The 23,633-nt window shown below is 50.9% G+C and overlaps 5 protein-coding genes across 5 annotated transcripts; 3 read left to right on the forward strand and 2 right to left on the reverse strand.

Annotated features, from left to right (window-relative positions):
- Positions 1 to 577: 577 nt before the first annotated feature.
- ISF_09840 (hypothetical protein) lies at positions 578 to 1,393 on the forward strand (the record flags this gene model as incomplete). The annotated part of the gene is made up of 1 exon (XM_018853441.1): positions 578 to 1,393. One exon carries the CDS (start codon positions 578 to 580, stop codon positions 1,391 to 1,393), a length of 816 nt encoding a protein of 271 aa, XP_018699367.1.
- Positions 1,394 to 6,485: 5,092 nt separating this feature from the next.
- On the forward strand, positions 6,486 to 8,558 carry ISF_09841 (hypothetical protein; the record flags this gene model as incomplete). Its single annotated transcript, XM_018853442.1, has 4 exons — positions 6,486 to 7,139; positions 7,193 to 7,228; positions 7,277 to 7,767; positions 7,823 to 8,558. 4 exons carry the CDS (start codon positions 6,486 to 6,488, stop codon positions 8,556 to 8,558), a joined length of 1,917 nt encoding a protein of 638 aa, XP_018699368.1.
- Positions 8,559 to 10,349: 1,791 nt separating this feature from the next.
- On the reverse strand, positions 10,350 to 10,979 carry ISF_09842 (reverse transcriptase; the record flags this gene model as incomplete). Its single annotated transcript, XM_018853664.1, has 1 exon — positions 10,350 to 10,979. One exon carries the CDS (start codon positions 10,977 to 10,979, stop codon positions 10,350 to 10,352), a length of 630 nt encoding a protein of 209 aa, XP_018699369.1.
- A 352-nt stretch (positions 10,980 to 11,331) lies between these two features.
- Positions 11,332 to 12,168, forward strand: ISF_09843 (hypothetical protein; the record flags this gene model as incomplete). Its single annotated transcript, XM_018853443.1, has 1 exon — positions 11,332 to 12,168. One exon carries the CDS (start codon positions 11,332 to 11,334, stop codon positions 12,166 to 12,168), a length of 837 nt encoding a protein of 278 aa, XP_018699370.1.
- Positions 12,169 to 16,223: 4,055 nt separating this feature from the next.
- On the reverse strand, positions 16,224 to 22,724 carry ISF_09844 (hypothetical protein; the record flags this gene model as incomplete). Its single annotated transcript, XM_018853444.1, has 1 exon — positions 16,224 to 22,724. One exon carries the CDS (start codon positions 22,722 to 22,724, stop codon positions 16,224 to 16,226), a length of 6,501 nt encoding a protein of 2,166 aa, XP_018699371.1.
- Between the last annotated feature and the right edge of the window lie 909 nt (positions 22,725 to 23,633).

A 23,633-nucleotide genomic window follows, 5' to 3' on the forward strand; every position in this document is an offset into this window, starting at 1 on the left:
ATCAGCGAGCGGGTCGCGGCAGAATCGACTCTCGGCATGGTTGCTCGAAGCCTTGCAGGTACTTCGTTCTTCCTTGTCGGTACCAGCCAGGCCTACCCAACTTACACGTTCTACCCAGTAGTCCGCAGGGCAGGATGCAGTCACTACTTTCTAATGGAGCTAAAAGTGTGACACTCGTTTCGCCCTTCTCGGAATCATGTCGTATGTATTGTTACTGTACATAGCAACAAGGCCCAAAATCAGAGCTGCTCCAAGGAAGTACGAGCCTGTAGACTAGCCGCATATAATTCGGTCAGCCAACACATACCCTGACAGGATGCTCAGACACTACGATTGCGTAAAGCTTGGGGATAAAGGGGTGAAATTCCACGTCAGTTACATGATGTGAAATCGGTGGCGCTAATGAAAAGGTAGTAGATGTGACATTGGTTAAGGTTGACGGCCAGATACTGTGCATGGACGGAGAGAAAAATATAAAGTCTGTCATGTAGTGCTTTCCTTCGAGTCTTTGCAAGCTTCCCCAATGACCTTTCTTTTCGCCTCTGTTTGAGCCCTCAACTCATCCGCTAGCCTCGTCATGCCCCCAACAGCGCACCCACCGGGTGGATTTCGGCCAAGAGATCGACCAAATTTTGCACCTCAGCCTCTTCTAATTGATTTTCTGTTTGGCCAAAAACATCAACAGTTGGAAAGAGTCTTGAAGAAGCTTCTTTGTGACGTCACCAATATTCTTGGCTTATGTCGCAGTTCACTTCAACCGATAATTTCAGAGCGTGATCCCTTGGCCAACTTTCAGTCGAGAATGAGCTCCCAGATTGACTTGATCAATCAATCTGTGACGCTCATAAAGACGCAGTTAAATCAAGAACCCGGATTGGTCGCAAAACGTCTCGAAGAGCTTGAGGAGAGAGCGGACAGCTTTGTGCAACAGAAAACGCGCTTGATCGAAGCATTTATCTCGAAGTCTCAGTTCGAAATCGTTTCGGCTCTATCGCAAGCCATCCGAGACGCAAAAGCCAAACCAGATGTCGTTTTGGAAGCCAAAATTGATGTCCTCGTACAGACTATAAGCACGATCAAAGAGAGCGTTCAGGCTCACGACGATCTTCTGCAAGCCCTCCGGGCAAATACAGAAGCTCAAACGGAGGCATCAAGTCATATTGCGAAAACACTACAGGATATCCTTGAAATCACAGAGGCTCCAAAGCTGGGAGAGAAGAAGAAGGCCTCGCAGAACGAGCCAAAACGCCGAGCGCCAGACCCTGAGGAGGACCCTCACGACGAAACTCCTTCAATGGCACTTGGCACCAAGAATAACAGCCCACCGGCTATGAACACAAGAGCTGCGAAAGGAAAGGCTAGACAACAAGCTAAGCGAAGGCGAACTTCGTAGCAAGAAGACGAAGGGGGGATGAAGGGTTTCTGTAGCTCAAACTTACAGATGATATCTTGCTATTCGACGCCACCAGCGTGTGTGATGCAGCCTCAAGAGTGATATGGCTGGAGGCCACAACGTTTGGAACTGAACGAGGATCCGAGTATGGCGTACTAATTTCCACACTAACGGTGCACCAGCTCAAGGACTTTCTAAAAACAGCGGCGAGTGAGAAGGACCTTTTGAAACCAATAGGCACGAGTTACCTCGCCGGAGACCGGGTCGCCATGCCAGCGCCACTGCGAAAATGTCTTTGCCAACCTGCTGTATGTAATTATGATACAAGGATTCGACACAGAACGCCCGAAGCGACCAGGTAGAGAGAGATTGGTGCCAGAGCGTCAGGGTCTGTCAGAGAACTTACAGCGCATCGCCAAGCTGGCAGCGGTAGTAGGCCGTAATGATACCAGTGGCCATGGCATGGAGTTTACGGCGCTGCGATTTTCAAGTCAAAAGATGACATGTCTGGCCGCAACAATCATATGATTGATCAGCCGAACTCGGGCTGTGCTCGAATCGTTGGCTAGCTTGGAGGGTCACCTACGGCGTACGATTTCAGGCAGACTTGGACCGTGGTCGAATTTGTGTTACCTCGACCACACAGACAGAAGAGCTTGAAGATGCCCACTTCTTATCATGTCTTCGTGTTGGACCTTCATGGTCTCATCCTGGCTCACTTTGGCTTGTGGTCCCTAGATCACTTGATACCTTGAGCTATCAGAGCGCAACAGGTGTCGCCTGATACCGCCACTTTTAGCAGCCTGTTGGTTGGTAGCGGCACCTTTCACTGACGCTGCAGACATAGAGTCAGAGCTCAAAATGAATGTCATCGGCAGGACAATACCATCTGTAGCCCTTTCTCGCCATCATCATGCACAAAGTTGTGAAGGATCTTCGAATCCAGTCTATAGGGAAAGTGATGACCCGTCAGTTCAGCTCGCCTCGTCCGCATTGTCATCTGGCGTTTGGTAGGTTCTGTTGGTAGAGTATGCCCAGAGGCTGCCGCCGCTGAAACAAACAAGTTACGCATGTAGATTCATTTCATTTGAGTGTTGGATAGCGTTCTGCGTTCTGTACCACTACCATGCAGCAGCATGCATACTGGCAAGGTGGAAAGTTCCAGATCAGAGCAACACTGACCAGATGACGAGGGAAGAGGCAGGCTGATGGTTTTTTCCTTCTTTTTGTGTTTTCCACAGTCCTATAGATGCTCCTTGGCCACCCCACGCTCAAGAGCTGGTATCGGGGGCTTTGTAGACTTTTCGGAGTACAATAGCCTGATGGTATCGACCTGCCCACCAAAGGTGAACTGGCACTGTACTGCGTAGATGGACCCCTTGAAAGTCGCGATGGGGTGGCGTAGGTGACTCGTCCGTCCATCCACCAGTTTTGCAATGGACGCTGCCAACCGTAGACCAAGTCGCTTGCACGAACGGCATCATCTCCGCTGTCACTACCAGCACACCATCGTGCCCAGAAGCTGGGTCGCCGGGATCCCAGGGATCAGCTCCACCCGGAGGCTCAGTCAAGCTGTGGTGCCATGTACATCTCTGAAAAGAAGCCCCGAGCAGCACCACCGAGCCCCAGACATACATACCGGTACGTAATGTTTCTTTCTTTCAGTGTGACTCATACCTGACTTCGCGGGTTTAGACATCGGCAGATCCTTGCCCGTGCAAGGACTGCTGCCGTCATACTGACCAAGACCTGCCTTTTGGCCTCTCCGTCAGCTAGCGTCATAGTTGCGACAGTGACGGATTTGGGGGAACCCTGCGCTATCAGTGATTATAAATAGCAAAGTGAAGTCGGCATCGCCACAAGCAATGACACAAAAGCTCAGCATCCAAGCACAATGTCCACTTCCTCCGCTGCCTCCCGTCGCCTTCCCTCGAAGATCCGCGCTCACCGGCCCAGATCCCTGAGGTTGACAGAAGACAAGAGAACAGAGATATATACGTATGCCTTGCAAAGCCCCGAGCTTTCTTACCAAGCTATCGCCGACAAGTTTCAAATCTCGAGCAGGTATGAGAACAAGACTGCGGTCCAAGATTCAGCGGCGAAACTCAATCGCTAAGAAAATGACAGTACGGTAGGAAAGGTGATACGAGAAAAAAAGACACCACGTCAAACTACGCCTGTAGCGGATTACGTGCCATTTTACCCTGACTATCTGGAGCCGCCGCCTGCGCCAGACTTTGGGCAGCAGCAACCGAAATTTGCAGAGCTGGGCCATTGCATTTGCCACTTGATCCCCTTGGAAATGCTAGAGAAAATTGCTGGGTACGGAAACCTGCATGTGAGCAACGGCGTTGGAGGCGACGGATCAGATGGAGCAATCGCTTTGCCGAAAAGTGCCCAATCCACAGCGGGCGTGCAGTTTCCCACGCAGTGAGCCAGAAGCGAGAGACAGACACCTACTCCTGCGGAAGAATACAGCTTGTACCTCGTAGGGAATTAAAGCACATTACTAAATGACTGGTGATTACAGCTGTGGTAATCAGGATCCTCGTATGATAGCATAAATAATGCCATATCTAACCTTTTGTACACCTTCCTCACCCCGACCAACAGTACCTTTTTGCCTGCGTCCTGTATAGTTAGCCATAGACAGGTAAATAGCGGGTCCGTGATACCAAAAAGGCCCAGCCCATGATAGCCTGCTCTATAATACGTTGGAGGTGATGTTGTTATATAAACCAGGATTTCTGTGTTGTATGCTTCGCATTTGAGCTGGGTGTGCAGAACGATTTCCAAGTCTGACGTGGCAAGTCATGAATCTTCCCATGTTGGCAGCTGCGAAAGAGCTACCTTTTGCTATCTGCAATGCCCCCGTCTGCATTCTCCCCGCTCGTCTTGCCGCAAATATTCCCAGTCGATCTCCGAGCTCCTGAGCATGGACCGCTAGCTTAGTGTCTGCGCCATTACTTCCAGTTGACACGGTCTACAAGCTATGAACGCTGCTCGGAAGGGCCAGCGAGATAAATTGCAGTCTGTTCGAATTATGGCAACGCTTCGGAAGGCCTGGCGCATGCACAAAAGTCACTAGCGGGCGAGAAGCCGATAGTCAGACCCTATCACTGCGAAGAATGCTCCTTGGTAGGGGTCAATCATAAGCTGTCGTTGCTTGAGCTTCACAATCGGTTTCAAGAGGTCACTTTGCTAGGTAAAAAAATACGATGAGTTGTATGCCGCGTGGAATTCATTGGGAAAGAAGTTGAAATTTTTGATCTCAGAGACGAGCATATGACTACTGGCAGAATTCAGATAACGCTCCCGCCCCGTGACGGCGCCCGGGAGATGTACGTTACCGGGCGACGTCCACGGGGGACGTGCCGCGGGCAGCGCCCCTGGCGCACAGCCGAAGCCTACTCTTGTCCATCTGTACGTGCGGGCGGTATTATTCAGCTGCATATTAATACCAAACTCACAAAGTATCAGTGCTTGACTGCTCCTATGCTCGGCAAAGGCTCCCCATCCTGCTAGCTCTCACAGCTCCAACTGAAAAACAAGTACCTCGGCCTCGTCGTTGTTCGGCTCAGGATTCATTGTGGTATGGCTGCAAAACTGCAAGCGTGTCTTGTAAGCATCCTCAGCGTTGACTGTGGGAGCTCGCCCGCTTCGTTTGTCCGGATCCTCACGATGACGCATCTGTTCTGAAACTGCCTGACAGGACAGAATAGAAGCGTGATGCCGAGTTTTATCGCTGCCATCGCATTTCGTTGCTTGTATGAGCTGCCGTGTGAGCGCGGAATCTGACTTTTTGCTGCCGCTGATTTTGGCTTTGGCAAACTGTTTCGTCCATATCTGCTCATGAGGCTCGCGGTCTCGCGTTTGTGGTACCCCCTTTTGAAGTCTCGCACGTCGTCGCATTGTAGATTGTCCGACGGATTGTACCGATATGGCAAATACGAGATCATTTATATGAGCTGAACCATTGTGCAGAGCTTATTATAGGATTTGGTGTACGCTTCTGCCCTCTCTGCATAAGAAGCGGGCTTGTACATTGTATAGCTCGGAAATAGACAGATAGTGGACCCTTTCTAGAGTCAGCCAATCTGTCCATCTGAGACCCTTCTCAAAGCACAATTTGTTTACGTTTATCCTGGCTACAACGTGGGGCAGTCGGAACAGCGGTAGCGGCAAAGTCGAGCCGGCTGATCACATTGGCCTGACTCGACGAGGGCACTGAACCGGCCGTATCGGCAATCAGGACAAGATTTCATCAAATGCATTCACGACTCGGTGGGTCAGCTGATTGGCAAGGCAAACAATATCGTTGTAGGCTGGGATTCATCGAGCAAGAACAAACTGTTGCAAGCGGCCAAGATACAAGCCAAAACTGCAACACAGCAAGCACGGCACCTGAGATTCAGTTTCCGCTGATGAAATCCACGACTTTGAACATCGGACGTAGAAAACTTGGAGGTGAACGGTGTTTGCCTGAAGGAGTAGGGAAATTCTCCAAGGAAATGGATGCCGCTCTTAGGAAATGGCCATGAGAGGAGCGCTCAGCGCTTCCCCAACTAAGAACAGACATGGCAAGACTGAATGGTTATCTCCACCGCATCAAGGCAGTGACCTATGAACAATGCGCATGCGGACAGGCGAGGAAAACGGTGGAGCACTTCCTCTTCCAATGCCTGTAATGGGAGAACAGCGAAAAGAGATGCGAGCAAGCGCGAGCACGAGATGGAGTGATTTGTCCTTCTGATTGAGGGGGTAGGGGGTAATTGCCGAAATGGACACCGCACATGGGTAAGAACACGAACAAGGATGAGGAAATGAGGGGAGACAGAAGTGTACGTAAGACTAGCTAGTGAGCCCTATTGGCTGGAAGCCACCGGGCGTAATAGACAATGAATGAATGTTCCGTTCGCTTACGTACAGTTAGGCTGGTGCTTGTGAAGCGAGCGCGACGCATCCGCGGTGGGTGCGCACCGAGCGCCCCACCTCCCTCCCTCACCCAAGCGACACGACTTGCGCGACGCGTGTGATACGTGTTGTAGATGTTCCTTCATCGAAACTGCCCTTGCTCATGGCGCCGAGCACGATGCCACAACAAAAGCACAAAGCGAAACGTGTCGCTATCGACTTCGGGACAACAGGAACCGGTATCGCCCGCTATGATAAGTCGACTGAGATGCCCTGCCTTGTCCCCGTAGGCTGGAACGTCACAGAAGATTCACCTCGCACTAGGCTGCCTGCAGCGATGCTTGTCACGCAATTCGAGCACGGCGTCGATGTCGCCGTTGTAGGCTTCGAGGATGAGTCGAAATTTCGCGCCGAAAAGGAAAGAGAGGGCAAAGTCATCCGCTCCGAATTGATCGCTGCCCCCAAGCTTCTTCTAGACCCGAATCGATGCAAGAAGGGTCAAGCCCTCAAGGACGCAGAATACCTACAAGAAGTGAACGTAACACCCTGGCACCTCTATAGGGTCTACATGGAGAGGATCCTGCAGTTTGTCAAGGATAATGTCGACATAGACAGCATCGAAACCTGGTGTCTTACTGTGCCAGTCATATATACCACAGCCGACAAACCAAGCGAAGAAATGCAGGACAAAATGACACACGAGATGATCACCGCCGCAAGATCCGTAATCAACGAAGAGTACAATATCGATGGCTCTCTAGAGTTCGAGTCAGAACCTGTCGCCGTAATGGCACAGCTAGTGGCGCAGCGATCGCTTAAAACCCAAGGCGAGGTAAGAACACACCAACCCGCCCACGCGCAAACAGGGTTACTAATCTGTGACAGATAGTAGTAATGTGGGACGCTGGCGGCAGCACTGTGGTACGTACGCCGAGGCTTATACTGCGAATTCCGCTGACAGTCATGTAGGACCTCGCCGCTGCCGAGGTGGTTGACCATTTGAGCGCTGCTGAGGTGATTGACCACTTGAGAGCTGCCGAGGGGAAGAGGCAAGCTCTCAAGTTCATCATCGCTGCGGGTGCGTCATCCGGCACCTACTACATGTGGGAAGAACTGAAGAAGGCTTGCGAAGGCGAAGAACAAACGTACGGCTTTGCCAGAAAAGCCATCGAGGCTATGACGGAGCCATGCGATATCACAAGAACGAATATTTCAGAAGCTACCGTGCGCAAAATTATGAACGCCTCTTATTGCGCAGCTTTCAAGGAGACATATGTCATGTTGTCCAAATTGCGGAGAATGAAGTACTCGGCGCCGAAGATCATAGTGGTCGGTCGGGCTCCTGGCGCCAACTCGATGATCAATGCGTTTCTAGTCTCGAGTCTCCAGGGAATACTTCGCCGGGTGTTCGAAGGGCAGACTTTACCCGATATTGAGGTTCCAGGAGGCCTAGACGTTGGGTATGTAAGCGTCAACTCATGTCATAATCAGCGCGCTAATATTACACAGTACCAGTGTATGCAGAGGCGCTGCTTTGCCATATAATAGCGACCCTGTGCAAGCCTTCACAGAGGCCACGGTGGCTGTTTGCTATCGAGCGGACGGGGGAAGGGGCCTACCAAAAGAACTTCGAGGAAAGGACAATGCACTCGTCGTCATAAAGAACAGCGGCGTTGAGAAGCTGTCGAAGCAGTGGCTGTCCTGCCAGGTGGACGGTGCCCCTAAGAAGTTCGTGGTACACCTCCACGTCATTGTTTCAAAGCGGAAGCCGTATACGTACGAGGACGAAACCAACAGTACCTTATACTGTTACCCGAAGGCGGCCGGGCTCACTATGAATGCATTGCCTATCAATCTGGAGGGGCATGCAAAGGACGGGGACCGGATAGAGTACATGATATCCCAGCCCGACCCGCGAAAGCCGACTGCCGTTGCAATCGAAGTAAAATGCCCGAACGGCAGAGTGGCAACGCAATGTGAGCTGATCAAGGATCGAGAAAGGTTACAGCTTCGACTGGTAAAAGGACGCACCTTCCAAGACCACGACGAGGTTCTCCAGCTGGCGGCTCGCGCAGACGGCCAGGGTGATGCGTACGACGGACCGGACACTGAACCAGAGGAAGGTTCCACCTCGGTCCAACTACCGCTGCACGCAAATAAACGGGGACAAGAAAACGGGGGAAAAGCCTCCCCCCCAGGGAAGAGCCAGAAACGACGCAGACTGCCAGACCGGGCAGATGCCAACCGTTGAGCGCAAGCGCAAAGCTTTCTCGGAGCTTTGGGAATGACGATCTTTATGTACTTTGATATTTTGTTTTGTTCCTCATGCGTTGTACTATACTATGTGGTGGATGGTGTCTGTTCATCATGTGCGTTATAACGTTCTGCTTCTGCGCCAAGGCTACTCGAAAAATTTGTACTCTAAAGTGGCTCTTGAAAAGTGACTGTGCTTATGACATTGGGGAACAACCCAGCATTGACGTACTACTTGCTTTCCCAGTGACCTTTTCCAGTCCCCTGGGTGTCAACGTCGGATGTTGCCAGAATCGACACACATAGACATTTCGACCGACTTAACAAAAGGATCAATGGTCCCAGCATGTGCGGGCAACGCCAACATCTCTCTCAGTCGAAAAGGCCAATGGATGAGGCGAATAGTCAAACAGTTACTTAGACATAGCTAGTGAGCCCTATTGGCGGGAAGCCACCGGGCGTAATAAAACAATGAATGAATGTATACGGCTGCATATGCGTAAACGGATCACGGGGCGTCGCATTGAGCCGTTTGGCATCTTACCTTATGAAAAGCTGCTGCGTCTATCTCCTTGAACCGTGATTATTATTCCCCGATTATCCTAGTTTCAAGCGATCCGTAAGGTGTCATCTACATTAAAACCCAATGCTTCGTGAAGAGCCGTCTCCCCACCTTATTAGCGTGGCGATCGTTCTAGCCGTCGTAATAAGTAGTATAGAAATCATGCCTGCAGAGGTGTTGATGGCGGCCAAGCTAAGGGAATTCATTGCGTCGGGCATATCGCTGTCACTGTCCCTACCGACGCACCCTCAAGCAGGCCGCCGGTGATGGCAGCACCTTCTCACAGCAGCTTGAAAGTGGCTGCTTGTGTATTCATTCATTGGTTTTTTACGCCCGGAGGCTTCCAGCCAATAGGGCTCACTAGCTATTTTTCAGTACACTTCTCATTGCCTCATCCTTGTTCGTGTTCTTGCTGATCGTCTTGCAGCTGCCCTTCCCCGCCACCTGTCTATTATCGATGACTAGCTAGCTTGAGGGCTATTCCAAAAGTGTTCGGAGTCCTATCTTCAGCGACCGAAGCATCACAAGTCATCGTCCTGATGCTGACCGCTATGTAGCGAAAAAGTTGAGCTGTCCAACATGTAGCAAAAATGTAAGCCAGGATAGTTTCCTCTCTACAGCAATGATATTTGCCTTGCCAATCAGCTGATCTACCGAGTCGTGGATGCATTTGATGAACTCTTGTCCTGATTGCTGATACGGCCGATGAAGTGCAGCCACCGCTCCCTTGTTGCGTGTGAAGAGGGCGATGTTTTGATGCTACAGCTGTTCGGCAGATTCCGCAGCGCATACGCCATGGCCGCCAAATCGCCTGAGAATGGGTTCTGTTCTGTTCGCGCTCCCAGGGTGAGGGAGAAAACTTCCCGCTTCGCCTTTCCTGTTGCGGCATTCTCGGTCTCAATCACTCCACCAACACCTACTATGCCGTTTCTCGACGAGCTTCTCACAGCAACAGCTTGCGTCCATCCTGCACGATCCTCATCACTTGAGTCGCTCAGTGACAGCCCTCAACGCTTTCTCCATGGTTCCAGTGAACATGGATGGATGGTCTCCAGCTGCACTAGCGGTATGCCCTTCAGCTTCTCGGCCACCTAGTAGAGGTGTGATAGAAAGGACGCATAGTATTTTTTTGATGCGTTTGGTCACTCTGCTGAGCGGACCTGTCCCTGACAGTGTGTGTACATCAACCAACATCTTGATCGCCCGATAAGAAACGCTCCCGCGCGCTCACGATGTGGGCCTCAGCCTCCGCAACGGCCGTCCTACGGTCATGAAGGTGCCCACGATGGCTTGCGCCCCTGCCCGCTGAATACGGTTAATCGGTCCTATCAACTTGTCTTTGTAGGCATGCATCCACACATTCGAAGCGTAGTCCACAACTGGAATCACTGTGGCTGCAAACAGCTGACGAGCCGTTTTTGCTGACAGTCCTCGAATTCTCGTCAGTTCCATGGCCGCTTCAAGGCCCTTTGACGCGGCCCGAGCGATGTGTTGTCTAAATTGAAGCCGATTGTCCATAACCACGCCTAGGATCTTGGCGGATTCTTGGGGATGCACAGGCTGCCCTTTGATCACAATGGGTGTTGTGTCAATTTCTCGTGCGATACGGGTACAGTGTACGATTGCCGTTTTCTTCGCCTCCAATGTCGCACCGCTCCGTAGTTCCCATTCTGTGGCATGTTCAACTATCGACTGGATGCCTTCAAGATTGCTTTGCGCTGTTGGGTCGCTTACCCAGGCCGTGAAATCATCAATGAAAGCGGTTGCTCCTCCGTTCGCATCCATTCGGCGTTGGACCAAGTCCGCGTTGATGCTCGTGTATAGTAAACGCTGCTGTTTTCTCTTCAGAGGACGCATTTCCAACAGAAGAGCACGCGTCGTGAAATGGAGACATGCAGTGAGGATAGTCTGGCACCGTGGCTCGTCGTTAGTGAGGCGGCGAACGGGTCTGCCAAGCAGCCAATGAGTCGGGCCAAAATAGCCTCTTCAATACACGCCCAATCACGACGTCTCAACTGATCGTGGTCTAGTCGCGTCGATAATGGACCTGAAATAGTTGGCGTAGGGAATCCTAGAGTAGTGATTTTAGAATAGTGATTTGGGTGATGAAAACCAGTCCGGTGCATACGCTCGATATAGTCCGCGTGGCAAAGGAATGTGTCAACCCGCGACTATAAGAACCTAGCCCACCGCTCTTGTCATTGCAATCATGAAGCCTCAGTTCTTTGCTATGGCCGTCGCCTCGCTTGGCGTGATGGCAGTTCCTGACACGGATGTTCCGGAATGCCAAGAAGAACACATGAAGCCGTGGAAAGGCGACATATTCACGTACGAAAGCCCCACCTCCAACCAAACGTGCGACAGCGTCACCATCACCTTTCCCGACGGTGATCCGAGTAAACTGGTGCACACCAACATCTCAGGCAATACCGGTCGTTGTGCGAAGCCAGAGCAGACTATAACTCTTCCCGGTGACATCTCTGGGCTGATGCGGCTAGATTGGCAATGCGCTGGCAGACTGCCGTCACCATGCCGCATCATCACTGTCAAAGACGAGTCGCGCCCGGGCCTGAGCAGCAATGCGACGGCATCATTTTCTATACAGCAGAGTTGTCCTAGCGCGACCACAGCGGCTAGTTCGATGTCTACGGTTGGAGGAGCCAGTACTTTCCGTACTACAACGGCCCTGGTTGTGCCATCGAGCAATGAGCCGTCGTTCGCCGCATCGCCTGCAACATCGCCTGCAGCATCGTCCGCATCGTCCGCATCGTCCGCATCGTCCGCATCGTCCGCATCGTCCGCATCGTCCGCATCGTCCGCATCGTCCGCATCGCGTCCGCTCGTCCGCATCGTCCGCATCGTCCGCATCGTCCGCATCGTCCGCATTGTCCGCATTGTCCACATCGCCTACCGCATCGTCCGCATCGCCTGCCGCATTGTCCGCCGCATCAGCGTCCCCGACGACGGCAGCCCTGCCAAACACGACATCGAACATGTCTGTTCAGCCCAAGAGCGCATCTCCCTCAGGATGTACCTGTATTCATAGCTAGTTCTATAATGCACCCTTTTATAGTGGTAGAGTAATGCTTTTGTAGACTTGATGCTGATGCCGCTCTCCGAGGTCGCTCTTCATAGCTGGCTGGCGAGATCGTTGCCATGTCGAGATAGAAATAGCGGGATTCGAACGGTAAGGACTGCGTCAGTGTATGGAGAACAAAACGGCTACTAGAGTGCTTATTGACTGCATATCGTTCTTGTTTGTTTCTGAGTGTTTTCCTAGCTAATTTGAGGGGTTGGACGATTTTTTCAATGTAACTAAACGATCTTGGTACAAAGAGGAAGAATTGAAGAAGTAAGAAGAGAGATCCAGGGGATCTCTCGCGGAATAACTGGGGTGCGCACTGACCTTAGCACGATGCACGACAACACACCGAGGTCGTCAGGCCGAGTCTCCATCAGCGTCTACCCGTGACAGTAGTACAATTAATGGTTGTGTCGATAGCCAGCCTGTTCGTGGGCTGCTTTTTCTGAGCCCAAGAGGAGCACTAAGCGGGAAATATTCCTTTGACTGCGGAGGAGCTCTGAGGTCTCAACCCACACAACCCGACTTAGCGTAGGTGCAACGCGGTACTTCGTCAACAACGCGTGTTCCTTGTTGAATCAGTCGTAAGTTATTATCGTGTGTTCTTTTCGGAAAAAAGTATGAGCCAAATTATGACGGCTTATCTGCTCTCTCTGGCGAACCGACCCTTACTTTGACTAGAAGAGGCTGCCTGTGCTGCCCAATGGGTGCCCTAGGGATTGGTGACCAGCTCAGAGTCCCGCGAAGGCTTCAAGGACGGATTTTATAAGGTAAGTTGGCGTTCAGTGGTGTAAAAGTTCTCTTTTAGATCTACCTCGTCAACAGCTTTATACTACGGCGATTTCAAGAGCCTACCTGGGCGGCAATCCCACAATTCAGTGGCGGCGGTGCCTTGTCCATCTCGTTCGTCAAGTCATGGTGCATGCAAACCCGAACACATGAAGCCATTACACCACCCTCTCGTTACCCGGCACGGGAGAGGTGCACATGAAGGAGATGACAGAATGTACTGATACACAGAGAGGTAACATTCTATTCTACATCGAAGAAAAACTCTCTTCGATGGACCAATTAGACCAAGACCTGGAAGTAGTCAGGCGGTAATCTATTAAGCGTTGGCTGTTCGACTGAATAACGACTGAGACGTAACCACCTTGCCTATCTTCCAATCTCGTAGTAAAACCGCATATTGTGGCCGCTGGAGATAGCGAGATCCTAGGCGACGATTCTTTCACCGGGACTCTCATGGGCGCCCGATTAGTACATGGAACATTTTGCACTGCCTCGTCATTGCTGCTATTGTAAATATGTTAGCCCTGGCACGATTGCGACGGAACACTAGACACATGAGGCGCGAACTTGCCTACGTGCGAGATAGGTGAACAGATGCACAGTCTCACACAATAAAGTGATCCAGATCGTTGTCCTGGGGTGGGCATTTGTCCGTTTTCTCTAGCTTGGCAAAAGAATCTGAATCGACTGGTTGGCTGCGCTTTGGCGACAACTGTGCTTTGGTTGAGCGGTCATACATGACTCGATCTGCACGGCGAAGACCGGGTGCTCGACTTTGAGCCGCGTCTGGCATTTCCAGTTGGCAGCATGCTCTTTGAATACAGGAACTTCCGAGAGCGGCGGTGTTTATATAGATACGGTGACTGTATTCCACCGCGTGGCTGTGGCTGTCTCCTGCGTCCAAGCTAGTCATATCTGCGCGCGTGTCACGCACGCGTGACCTGCATATACACCCTAGCCTAGAAAATGTCGGCCATGTCTGTACAAGGACGAAGGCTAACGTACATTGATGTTGTTGTCCGCATACGTGGACTGTGAGTGAAGTGAGTTGTCTATCTAACACTATGGGAAAGGAGTGGAGGGATGCTGCTAATATACATATGGGTGGCAACTCATGGAACCTTCTAGATATCACTAGTCTCTTCCATCCAACAAGAAGCGAAGATGGAACATGGAGTGTTCAATTTGCATTGACGACATCAAGTTGAGCGAGGTAGCAGTACCCCTGCCGTGCAATCATTCGTTTCGTGGGGTGGCGTTGTTGCCTGGTTCAAGGCGCGCAATGCCTGCGCTGTATGCCGTGCACCGATGGAGCAAAGTGAACGCTGCGAGAATGTAGCAGAAACACGGAAACAGCAGTTACAGAACCAGAAAAATAGCCAGAACCAGCATCGAGCAGAGAGTGGGGCGCTCTGACGCCAATAGGTGTCCCGGTTGATGAGCTTGAGTTGCACAGAGGGCGGCCCGCTCGCGAAGCCACCTTCTGGATTGACTACGCTCCCTTCCTCATGGCTGCCAAAACAGAGCCAGACATGCCTCAACAAAACGACGCGCCATCTCTCCTCACAAATCAGCGAGCGAGACAGACCGCGGGAGTCGTCGACAGGAATTCGCTACGATGCCTCACGGCTCCAGAACCGCGGCTCAATGTCACAAACTAGCCCTAGAGTGTTGTCGGATACCTAACATATGTACATTCATTGTTTTATTACGCCCGGTGGCTTCCCGCCAATAGGGCTCACTAGTTATGTCTAAGTAACTGTTTGACTATTCGCCTCATCCATTCCACTTATTCCTGTCGTTCTCCGATCGCTTCCACCTCGTCTTTCCATCCCAGCAGCTCCCGTTCCATGTTGTTTACTACTGATGACTGACTATCTTGAGGGCTATTCCTCAAGTGTTCGGAGTCCTATCTGCAGCGACCGAAGCGTCGCTGGTCATGTTGTCGTGGATGTGGCCGCACGGTATGATGAAAAGCCTGTTCTAGTTCTTGGCTTGTCAATTGTCGAATCTTCCTGTGGCGAGTGTATATTGTATCGTTGCTCGGATTGCCCCCATGTTTGGTTTCCATTTCGGTCCGTCTGATGCCGACTTTCCTCCTAGTCGGTGTGACAAGTCATCCCATCTCGTGCTCATGCATGCTCGTAACTCTTTTCGCTGTTCATCCCATTGCGGGCACTCTAAAAGAAAATGTTTGACCGTTTCTCTTGCCTGCCCGCACGTACATTTCTCCGAGGGCACTGCTTTGATACGATGGAGATACTGTATCCGTTCAATCTCGAGTCCCATCCTACCGACAATGTGTTGGCCTTGCCAACGAGCTTCTCTACCGAGTCGTAGATGCATGTGATGAATTCTTGTCCGGACTGTTGGTAGGGTCCCCTCAGTGCTGCCACCGCTCCTTTGTTGCGCGAGAAAATTGCGATATTTTGGCGATTGCTGTCGGGTAGAGTCTCATGGGCAAAATGGGCTTCTAGTTTTGATTAAATATTTAGTTTTTGGACTAACTTCGATAGAGCTAGAAATGAGTCAAAATTTCTCAAAACGACCTTATAATGAACGCAAAACTCATTCAAACGCTTTTAGCCTCACCCCGCGGTTTTTTTTTTCAGTCGCAATACTGATGCGCAGCTGCCAGTTGGTGTCTGGAGGCTCAGATTAGCGACAGATGTGTGGAGATTTGGGGACTGAATGAATGAATGAATGTATTAATATATGTAAGCATATGTAAGTATATGTACACGCACAGGAGAGGGAGGAAGAATGTAGGCCGGGTCTGTTTTCCTTGCCACATCATGACTTGTATTTGTTGGTCTCTAGTTTTCTCGTCCACTCTCTGTTCACTTGCATTGGAAGAAGAAATGTTGGGAGAGATACCGCCAAAGGCAGTGAAAAGTTGTAATTCGGTGACGTGATCTTGCAGTGTGCTTGGCTGTTTCACTGCAGAAAACGGAACAAAGCATTTTGGGCATCGACGTGGGCTGGCTGTTCTAACGAATTCACATCACGTATAGTCCCATGCCCGCTGAGTCTATCACAATCACGGATTCAAGTTCCTGTCAGCGGAATTTGGACAGCCAAGGCGCATTCCGAATGAAGATATAGGAATGTAGGTTATCATGTAGACCTAGCCGTCCTTCACATTCGAAGGTGGTAGTTAAAACATAGCTCCGATTGAATTTTCCAGCTCCACGAAAGCTTTCAATGTGTAAAACATTGTCTTCGCACTATGCGGATCCCTTCCCGCGCTGGACAACAAATTGATGGCAGAGCATAGCTCGATTCGGAGTCGAAGTGTTATTCATCTGTGTGCCGCTGTCCGAGTAGAAGGTGTCTGTCTGCATAGCCTGGTGGGTACCGCGTATAGTCTTTGTCTGTGTCTCATGGTTGCATGTCGGAGTCGAAGTGTTATTCATCTGTGTGCCGCTGTCCGAGTAGAAGGTGTCTGTCTGCATAGCCTGGTGGGTACCGCGTATAGTCTTTGTCTGTGTCTCATGGTTGCATGTCGGAGTCGAAGTGTTATTCATCTGTGTGCCGCTGTCCGAGTAGAAGGTGTCTGTCTGCATAGCCTGGTGGGTACCGCGTATAGTCTTTGTCTGTGTCTCATGGTTGCATGTCGGAGTCGAAGTGTTATTCATCTGTGTGCCGCTGTCCGAGTAGAAGGTGTCTGTCTGCATAGCCTGGTGGGTACCGCGTATAGTCTTTGTCTGTGTCTCATGGTTGCATGTCGGAGTCGAAGTGTTATTCATCTGTGTGCCGCTGTCCGAGTAGAAGGTGTCTGTCTGCATAGCCTGGTGGGTACCGCGTATAGTCTTTGTCTGTGTCTCATGGTTGCATGTCGGAGTCGAAGTGTTATTCATCTGTGTGCCGCTGTCCGAGTAGAAGGTGTCTGTCTGCATAGCCTGGTGGGTACCGCGTATAGTCTTTGTCTGTGTCTCATGGTTGCATGTCGGAGTCGAAGTGTTATTCATCTGTGTGCCGCTGTCCGAGTAGAAGGTGTCTGTCTGCATAGCCTGGTGGGTACCGCGTATAGTCTTTGTCTGTGTCTCATGGTTGCATGTCGGAGTCGAAGTGTTATTCATCTGTGTGCCGCTGTCCGAGTAGAAGGTGTCTGTCTGCATAGCCTGGTGGGTACCGCGTATAGTCTTTGTCTGTGTCTCATGGTTGCATGTCGGAGTCGAAGTGTTATTCATCTGTGTGCCGCTGTCCGAGTAGAAGGTGTCTGTCTGCATAGCCTGGTGGGTACCGCGTATAGTCTTTGTCTGTGTCTCATGGTTGCATGTCGGAGTCGAAGTGTTATTCATCTGTGTGCCGCTGTCCGAGTAGAAGGTGTCTGTCTGCATAGCCTGGTGGGTACCGCGTATAGTCTTTGTCTGTGTCTCATGGTTGCATGTCGGAGTCGAAGTGTTATTCATCTGTGTGCCGCTGTCCGAGTAGAAGGTGTCTGTCTGCATAGCCTGGTGGGTACCGCGTATAGTCTTTGTCTGTGTCTCATGGTTGCATGTCGGAGTCGAAGTGTTATTCATCTGTGTGCCGCTGTCCGAGTAGAAGGTGTCTGTCTGCATAGCCTGGTGGGTACCGCGTATAGTCTTTGTCTGTGTCTCATGGTTGCATGTCGGAGTCGAAGTGTTATTCATCTGTGTGCCGCTGTCCGAGTAGAAGGTGTCTGTCTGCATAGCCTGGTGGGTACCGCGTATAGTCTTTGTCTGTGTCTCATGGTTGCATGTCGGAGTCGAAGTGTTATTCATCTGTGTGCCGCTGTCCGAGTAGAAGGTGTCTGTCTGCATAGCCTGGTGGGTACCGCGTATAGTCTTTGTCTGTGTCTCATGGTTGCATGTCGGAGTCGAAGTGTTATTCATCTGTGTGCCGCTGTCCGAGTAGAAGGTGTCTGTCTGCATAGCCTGGTGGGTACCGCGTATAGTCTTTGTCTGTGTCTCATGGTTGCATGTCGGAGTCGAAGTGTTATTCATCTGTGTGCCGCTGTCCGAGTAGAAGGTGTCTGTCTGCATAGCCTGGTGGGTACCGCGTATAGTCTTTGTCTGTGTCTCATGGTTGCATGTCGGAGTCGAAGTGTTATTCATCTGTGTGCCGCTGTCCGAGTAGAAGGTGTCTGTCTGCATAGCCTGGTGGGTACCGCGTATAGTCTTTGTCTGTGTCTCATGGTTGCATGTCGGAGTCGAAGTGTTATTCATCTGTGTGCCGCTGTCCGAGTAGAAGGTGTCTGTCTGCATAGCCTGGTGGGTACCGCGTATAGTCTTTGTCTGTGTCTCATGGTTGCATGTCGGAGTCGAAGTGTTATTCATCTGTGTGCCGCTGTCCGAGTAGAAGGTGTCTGTCTGCATAGCCTGGTGGGTACCGCGTATAGTCTTTGTCTGTGTCTCATGGTTGCATGTCGGAGTCGAAGTGTTATTCATCTGTGTGCCGCTGTCCGAGTAGAAGGTGTCTGTCTGCATAGCCTGGTGGGTACCGCGTATAGTCTTTGTCTGTGTCTCATGGTTGCATGTCGGAGTCGAAGTGTTATTCATCTGTGTGCCGCTGTCCGAGTAGAAGGTGTCTGTCTGCATAGCCTGGTGGGTACCGCGTATAGTCTTTGTCTGTGTCTCATGGTTGCATGTCGGAGTCGAAGTGTTATTCATCTGTGTGCCGCTGTCCGAGTAGAAGGTGTCTGTCTGCATAGCCTGGTGGGTACCGCGTATAGTCTTTGTCTGTGTCTCATGGTCAGACGTCGAAGTGATATTCACCTGTGTGCCGCTGTCCGAGTAGAAGGTGTCTGTCTGCATAGCCTGGTGGGTACCGGGTACACTCTTTGTCTGCGTTTCTGTCGGTGCGGTAGTCCTAGACATTGGTGGGCGCTCCATTTGTGTCGTGGTATCTGAGTTAAAAACTTCTGTTTGTACACTCTCATGTGCGCCTGGCATGGCATCTCTCTGTGCGTGGTTGCCAGACGCTGGATTTCCGCCCATTTGTGTAGCCATATCTAGGAAAATGCTTCTTGTTCGTGCGGCTTTGCTATCGCCGCATTCAACCCCGATTTCGGCTGTTCCATCGTTTTGTAAGCTGCCTTCTCCTCGGGTAGCGTTGTCTGAACAGCATGCTCCTGTCTGTACTTCTGATACAACCTTCGCCTTCCTATAATTATACGAGAATAGTATCCCTTCCATTGATTTAGGGCTATCCTGAAAAGCCGGAGTATTTAGGATGGACGCTGCGGCTTCGACCGCTTCGCTCTCGAATACCTGGCGCTCCGCGGAATTTTTGTCGAATATCGGAGAGCTTTCCGTCATCATATGGCCTACGGCACCGTTAAGCGAGGCTGATGGCGGTGACGACTTGTGCCCATGCTGTAGAGATGTCTCGCGGACGACTCTGTTCCCGATCTTGTTTCGCAATATGGCTATTTCTAGGCAGCGAGACTCGTACTTGAGCAGTTCACCGACCTCACGGTGAATCGTGGCGCGAAAGTCAGCCAACACGATTTCAAATGCCGCACGAAACTCAACAGTTTCGAAACTACCATATTGGTTGAGCATCTCGGCCCACTCTTTGCCGGTCTCCCGGTAGTGCCGGGAAGGCCGCCAGGGTCTGAGCAGCAGAAACCATCTAGAGAGCTGCGACTCGCTAGCACCGTCGACTTGGACTGTGGTTCCTAGATCATCATTGAGGACGGGCGATAGTATATGTCGGGCCGAGTCTGGTAGAATATGCAGAGGTATTTTTCTGGTCCGGACTAGCGACAGCAGCAGGAGGTAATATTCCTCTGCCCGATCAGACTTGTCCAGGCACTCCTGCATGTTCTTGCCGGTTCCTTCGTCGACAGAAGCTAAGCGCTTGGCCAGTTGTAGGTGTTTTTCTCTTTGGGAGTCTCGTAACGCATTGGAAGGCTTGAGCGACGATCGAATAAAAAATTCTTTCTTAATTTCAAGGAGGCTCGGGCTTTTGTATGATGCAGGCGCAGCCGTAGCCGCTTTTACCACTCGATCTGTCTGCGTTTTAGGCTGTTTTTCTACATCAGCTTGAGGCTGCTTCTCCGCCTCGGTCGCGATTGTTTGCGCGTAAACATACGTTTTGATAACTGCTGGGGCTTTGAGAGTCAACTTTCTTTGCCACGTCGCTGTCAAAGTCGGCCGGCTTCGCCTTTGTGCACGGTCGGTTGCTGCCAGCACCCCTTTAGCCATGCATGTTCCACCTGAGCACTTCTGCTTCTTCAGCTTAGCAAAGGCTACGTGCATTCGGCTGAACAATGCCTGAAATTCTTCCTCGGTGACTGGATTGCAGTCTTGAAAATCCACACCGCATCTGACCATGCCGCTTTTGACGATTCGAATCATCATCAGTGCGCAGGAACTCTGTTTGAGGGTGGCCATCATGCTTTTCTCGAAAGCCATCGCATCAAAAGACTGTGCGTCAGTGATTTGACCTGGAGCGACCAAATTGTAAAGCCTAAGACAAATTGTTTGCAGGCGGAGCAGCTGGTCGCGGTCTTGCAGCATATTCTTCCACAACTGAAACGAGTCCCTTTGTGCGACCAGTGAAGGCCCAATCCTGTCATATATCAACCAGGCGAACTGCGGTTCTTCATTGCGTATTGCGTCCTCTACTTGTGTTTTATTCGGCGCATTCGGTAGCATGTTAAACCTCTCGTGAATTTTTTTCAAAATTGCGGCTGTCGACTGCGGCATCATCTCTTCCTTGATGTTTGGGTGGTCTCGCAGGGTGGTATAGAGGTGCGCGTAATAGGCGACGTAATCTCGCTCCTCTAGTAACTGTAAACAATTGCTGATCATGGCCCAAGCAGTCTCAATCGGGAATAAACGATATATTGCCATCGACATGTCGTACTCGACACGGAGATCAACAGGCTCAACATCACCAAACGGCACCGGCGTCATATTCTCGACTTTCCCCCGTTTCCGTTGCCCGTTGTTCCCGTCATCTGCCGTCCACTTTCGTTTCTGTTGCTGGAGCTCAGACTTTCCTTGGATCCCAGGTAAGCGACGCTCGTCCAAGCCCGAGCCAGCTGAAGTTTTCTGATCAGCCATCTCTACATGATCGATCTCATCTTCGGTTATTGAATCGACAACGGTACCCCGGTCGGTCATATCCTCTCGCTCCACGGGTGTTTCCACATGGCTAAGTTGTAGGTCGGTCTTAGCCCCTTGCTCTTGATGTGCTTTCAACTCATCTAAATTCTCCCCATATGTTGAGAGCTCTTCAGTAGGCCCTCTTTGGGTGCCCCAAAAGCTTTGGAGATTTGGAATACTCGAAGGACGAGATGAATTGCCTACAGCGGCTTGCTCATCGTCAGCAGATTTCTCTGATACTACGAAAACATATCCTTTTATAGGATCTCGCTCTTCTGTGGCGACTTGCCCTCTCGTAGCGTCTTGATATGGTGAAGTGACGGACTGTTCTGCAGCGATATGCTCTTTTGTAGCAGCTCGCCATTCTGCATGGGCTTCCGTTTCTGTTGTAGCTTGTCCGTCTGTAGCGGCTTGCTTTTCATCAGTAGCCCCTCTCGCCGTAGCGGTTTGCTCTTCTATGGCTGTAGCGACTTGCTCTCCCATATTCTCTTCCCTAGCTGTGGTGGCTCCACCGCCCACAGTGGATTCGCACCTATTGTCGAAGCTGGTTTCGCTGATTTTGTTGTTTCCGGATACCGGGAATTGATTAACATAAGGAATCTCTCGATCGTTTGTCTCGGACTCGGCTTCTGGCTGACTCTCGTCGATGTCGGTATCTAAATTCTGCGGGGCCGTTTCAGGACAGGTTTGTGAGAAAGGGTCGTAATCCCCGTCTTGATCCTCTTCATCTTCACCAAATTTCTTATGGAGCTGCTCAATAATGTGGTTCCTCCCTCTTTGAAGTCGTTCTTGATAGTCTTCGTCGCTTACTGCAAGTTGAGCGCCTGGTGTGCGGCTCCCGTGGGCTTTCCCCCCTCTAATCTGTCTCATGATCTCCTTGGCACTCGTAACAATGACGAGTGCTTCGTTACGCAACTCCGTTAGATCTTTATTTCCGACCTCTTGCAAAGTCTGCACTGCACGCTCTTTCAGTTCCTTTAGCAGCTGATCATTTGGGCCATATTCTTCGTCATTCTCAATATCGTTGGCGCTATCTTGTCGTCGCTCATGATAGCCCATAAATTGAGCATGAATGGCGTCTTCGTCACCATCATCACCTACTATAGCGCTCCAAAGTGCGCCTCTCCTGGCTATCATGTCATTGCATGCCCCAACTTCTTGCCGGCCTTGGCTATCTTTGCCATTGCAGATGCGACTAATGATGTTGCGGCAGCTGGCGGCATCAAGATGCTCTTGCGGGCTGACACAACCGATCAGCTCGTGCACATCCTCCGGTACGAGCTGTTCTTTGTCGAGAAAGGGAAAGTGTCGCCGAAGTACTACCAAAACGAGCTGCCACGCGGGCTTGTCATGTGGATAAGAAGACGGGAGCCCATCAAGCACGCTGCTAAGCCAGAGATAATCCGCCACATGGGCTACGATGGCCCAGTCTATTTGTTTGCCGGGGGGGCAGCTGTTGTCTCGTATGTTGACAAAAGCCTCCAAGAACTCATTGATGGAATGATGCTTCAAAGACTGAATGAGAATCTCTTTAATCTCGCGCGAATTTAGAGCATGCGCAAGATTGTGCTTATGAGCAAGGTGCAACCTTAGAAAGCCGAGTACTGTAGTGTAGAGGACGGTAAGACGGAGGAGGGAACCACTCATGACCGAACAGAAAGAAGTGATAGGAAGATATACGGTGTGGATGATGCTACATTTAGGCCACTAACAAGTCCAGCTATTTGCGGCCACTTCGATTTTCGTCTTTTCGGCGTCGAGGGCCAAAGGAACAAGACGTAGCAAATTCTTGCAGGATTTGTGCACCGACACAAGCTAGAAACAATCCACAAAGCAAACCTACCCCTCTATAATACAATACCGGTAATATATATTGTGTATGTATACGAGCAGCTCCGCGCGCAATAGCATAGTTGGCGTGGGCAGAGTTATTCATTGTTCAGTCACGGCAAAGTTTGGTGTGGGACGGGGGACATTCTCTCCATTCTTGGGCCAAGATCAGAGCAGAGCAATATTTGGGAGCGTCGGGGCGAATATGGTACTGTACATTTACCATAGCAGTGCTAGGTAGTTACCGGTGCGTATAGATTCTGACAAGAAACGATATTTCCCTCGTCGCAACAACCCAAGCAAAAAGTCTCTTCTCTTTCTACTTGCTACAAACCGTCGCTTCGACGATACCGAGCCTTGCGCCAGTCCTTTCTCTCTCCTTCGCCCGTGGCACATCCGGCAGCTCTCTCCCCTCCCCTTCCATAGCAATGCCGAGCCAAGCCGCCGACGGCAAGAGGAAGCCGCTACAGGAATTTATATGTCGCATATGCGATTTCATATAGTAAAAGTGGACCTTTGTGTCGATCACCTTCAAGCCATGAGAAAGCGACAAGGAGCTCCACGATATAGAAAAAGAAAGAATATTTCTTGTCTTCTTTTCTCTTTCGAAGGGTATGACATCAAAAGGAGCGAATCGCAGGGCTGCATATCACTGTAGCGATATTCGTTAATAATGAATAGTAAAAACGCGACCCAAGGGCTGACTTGAGACTGAATCTTGGTTTC

Source organism: Cordyceps fumosorosea, assembly GCF_001636725.1.
Source record: "Cordyceps fumosorosea ARSEF 2679 chromosome Unknown scaffold_81, whole genome shotgun sequence".
NCBI classification, from domain to species: domain Eukaryota; kingdom Fungi; phylum Ascomycota; class Sordariomycetes; order Hypocreales; family Cordycipitaceae; genus Cordyceps; species Cordyceps fumosorosea.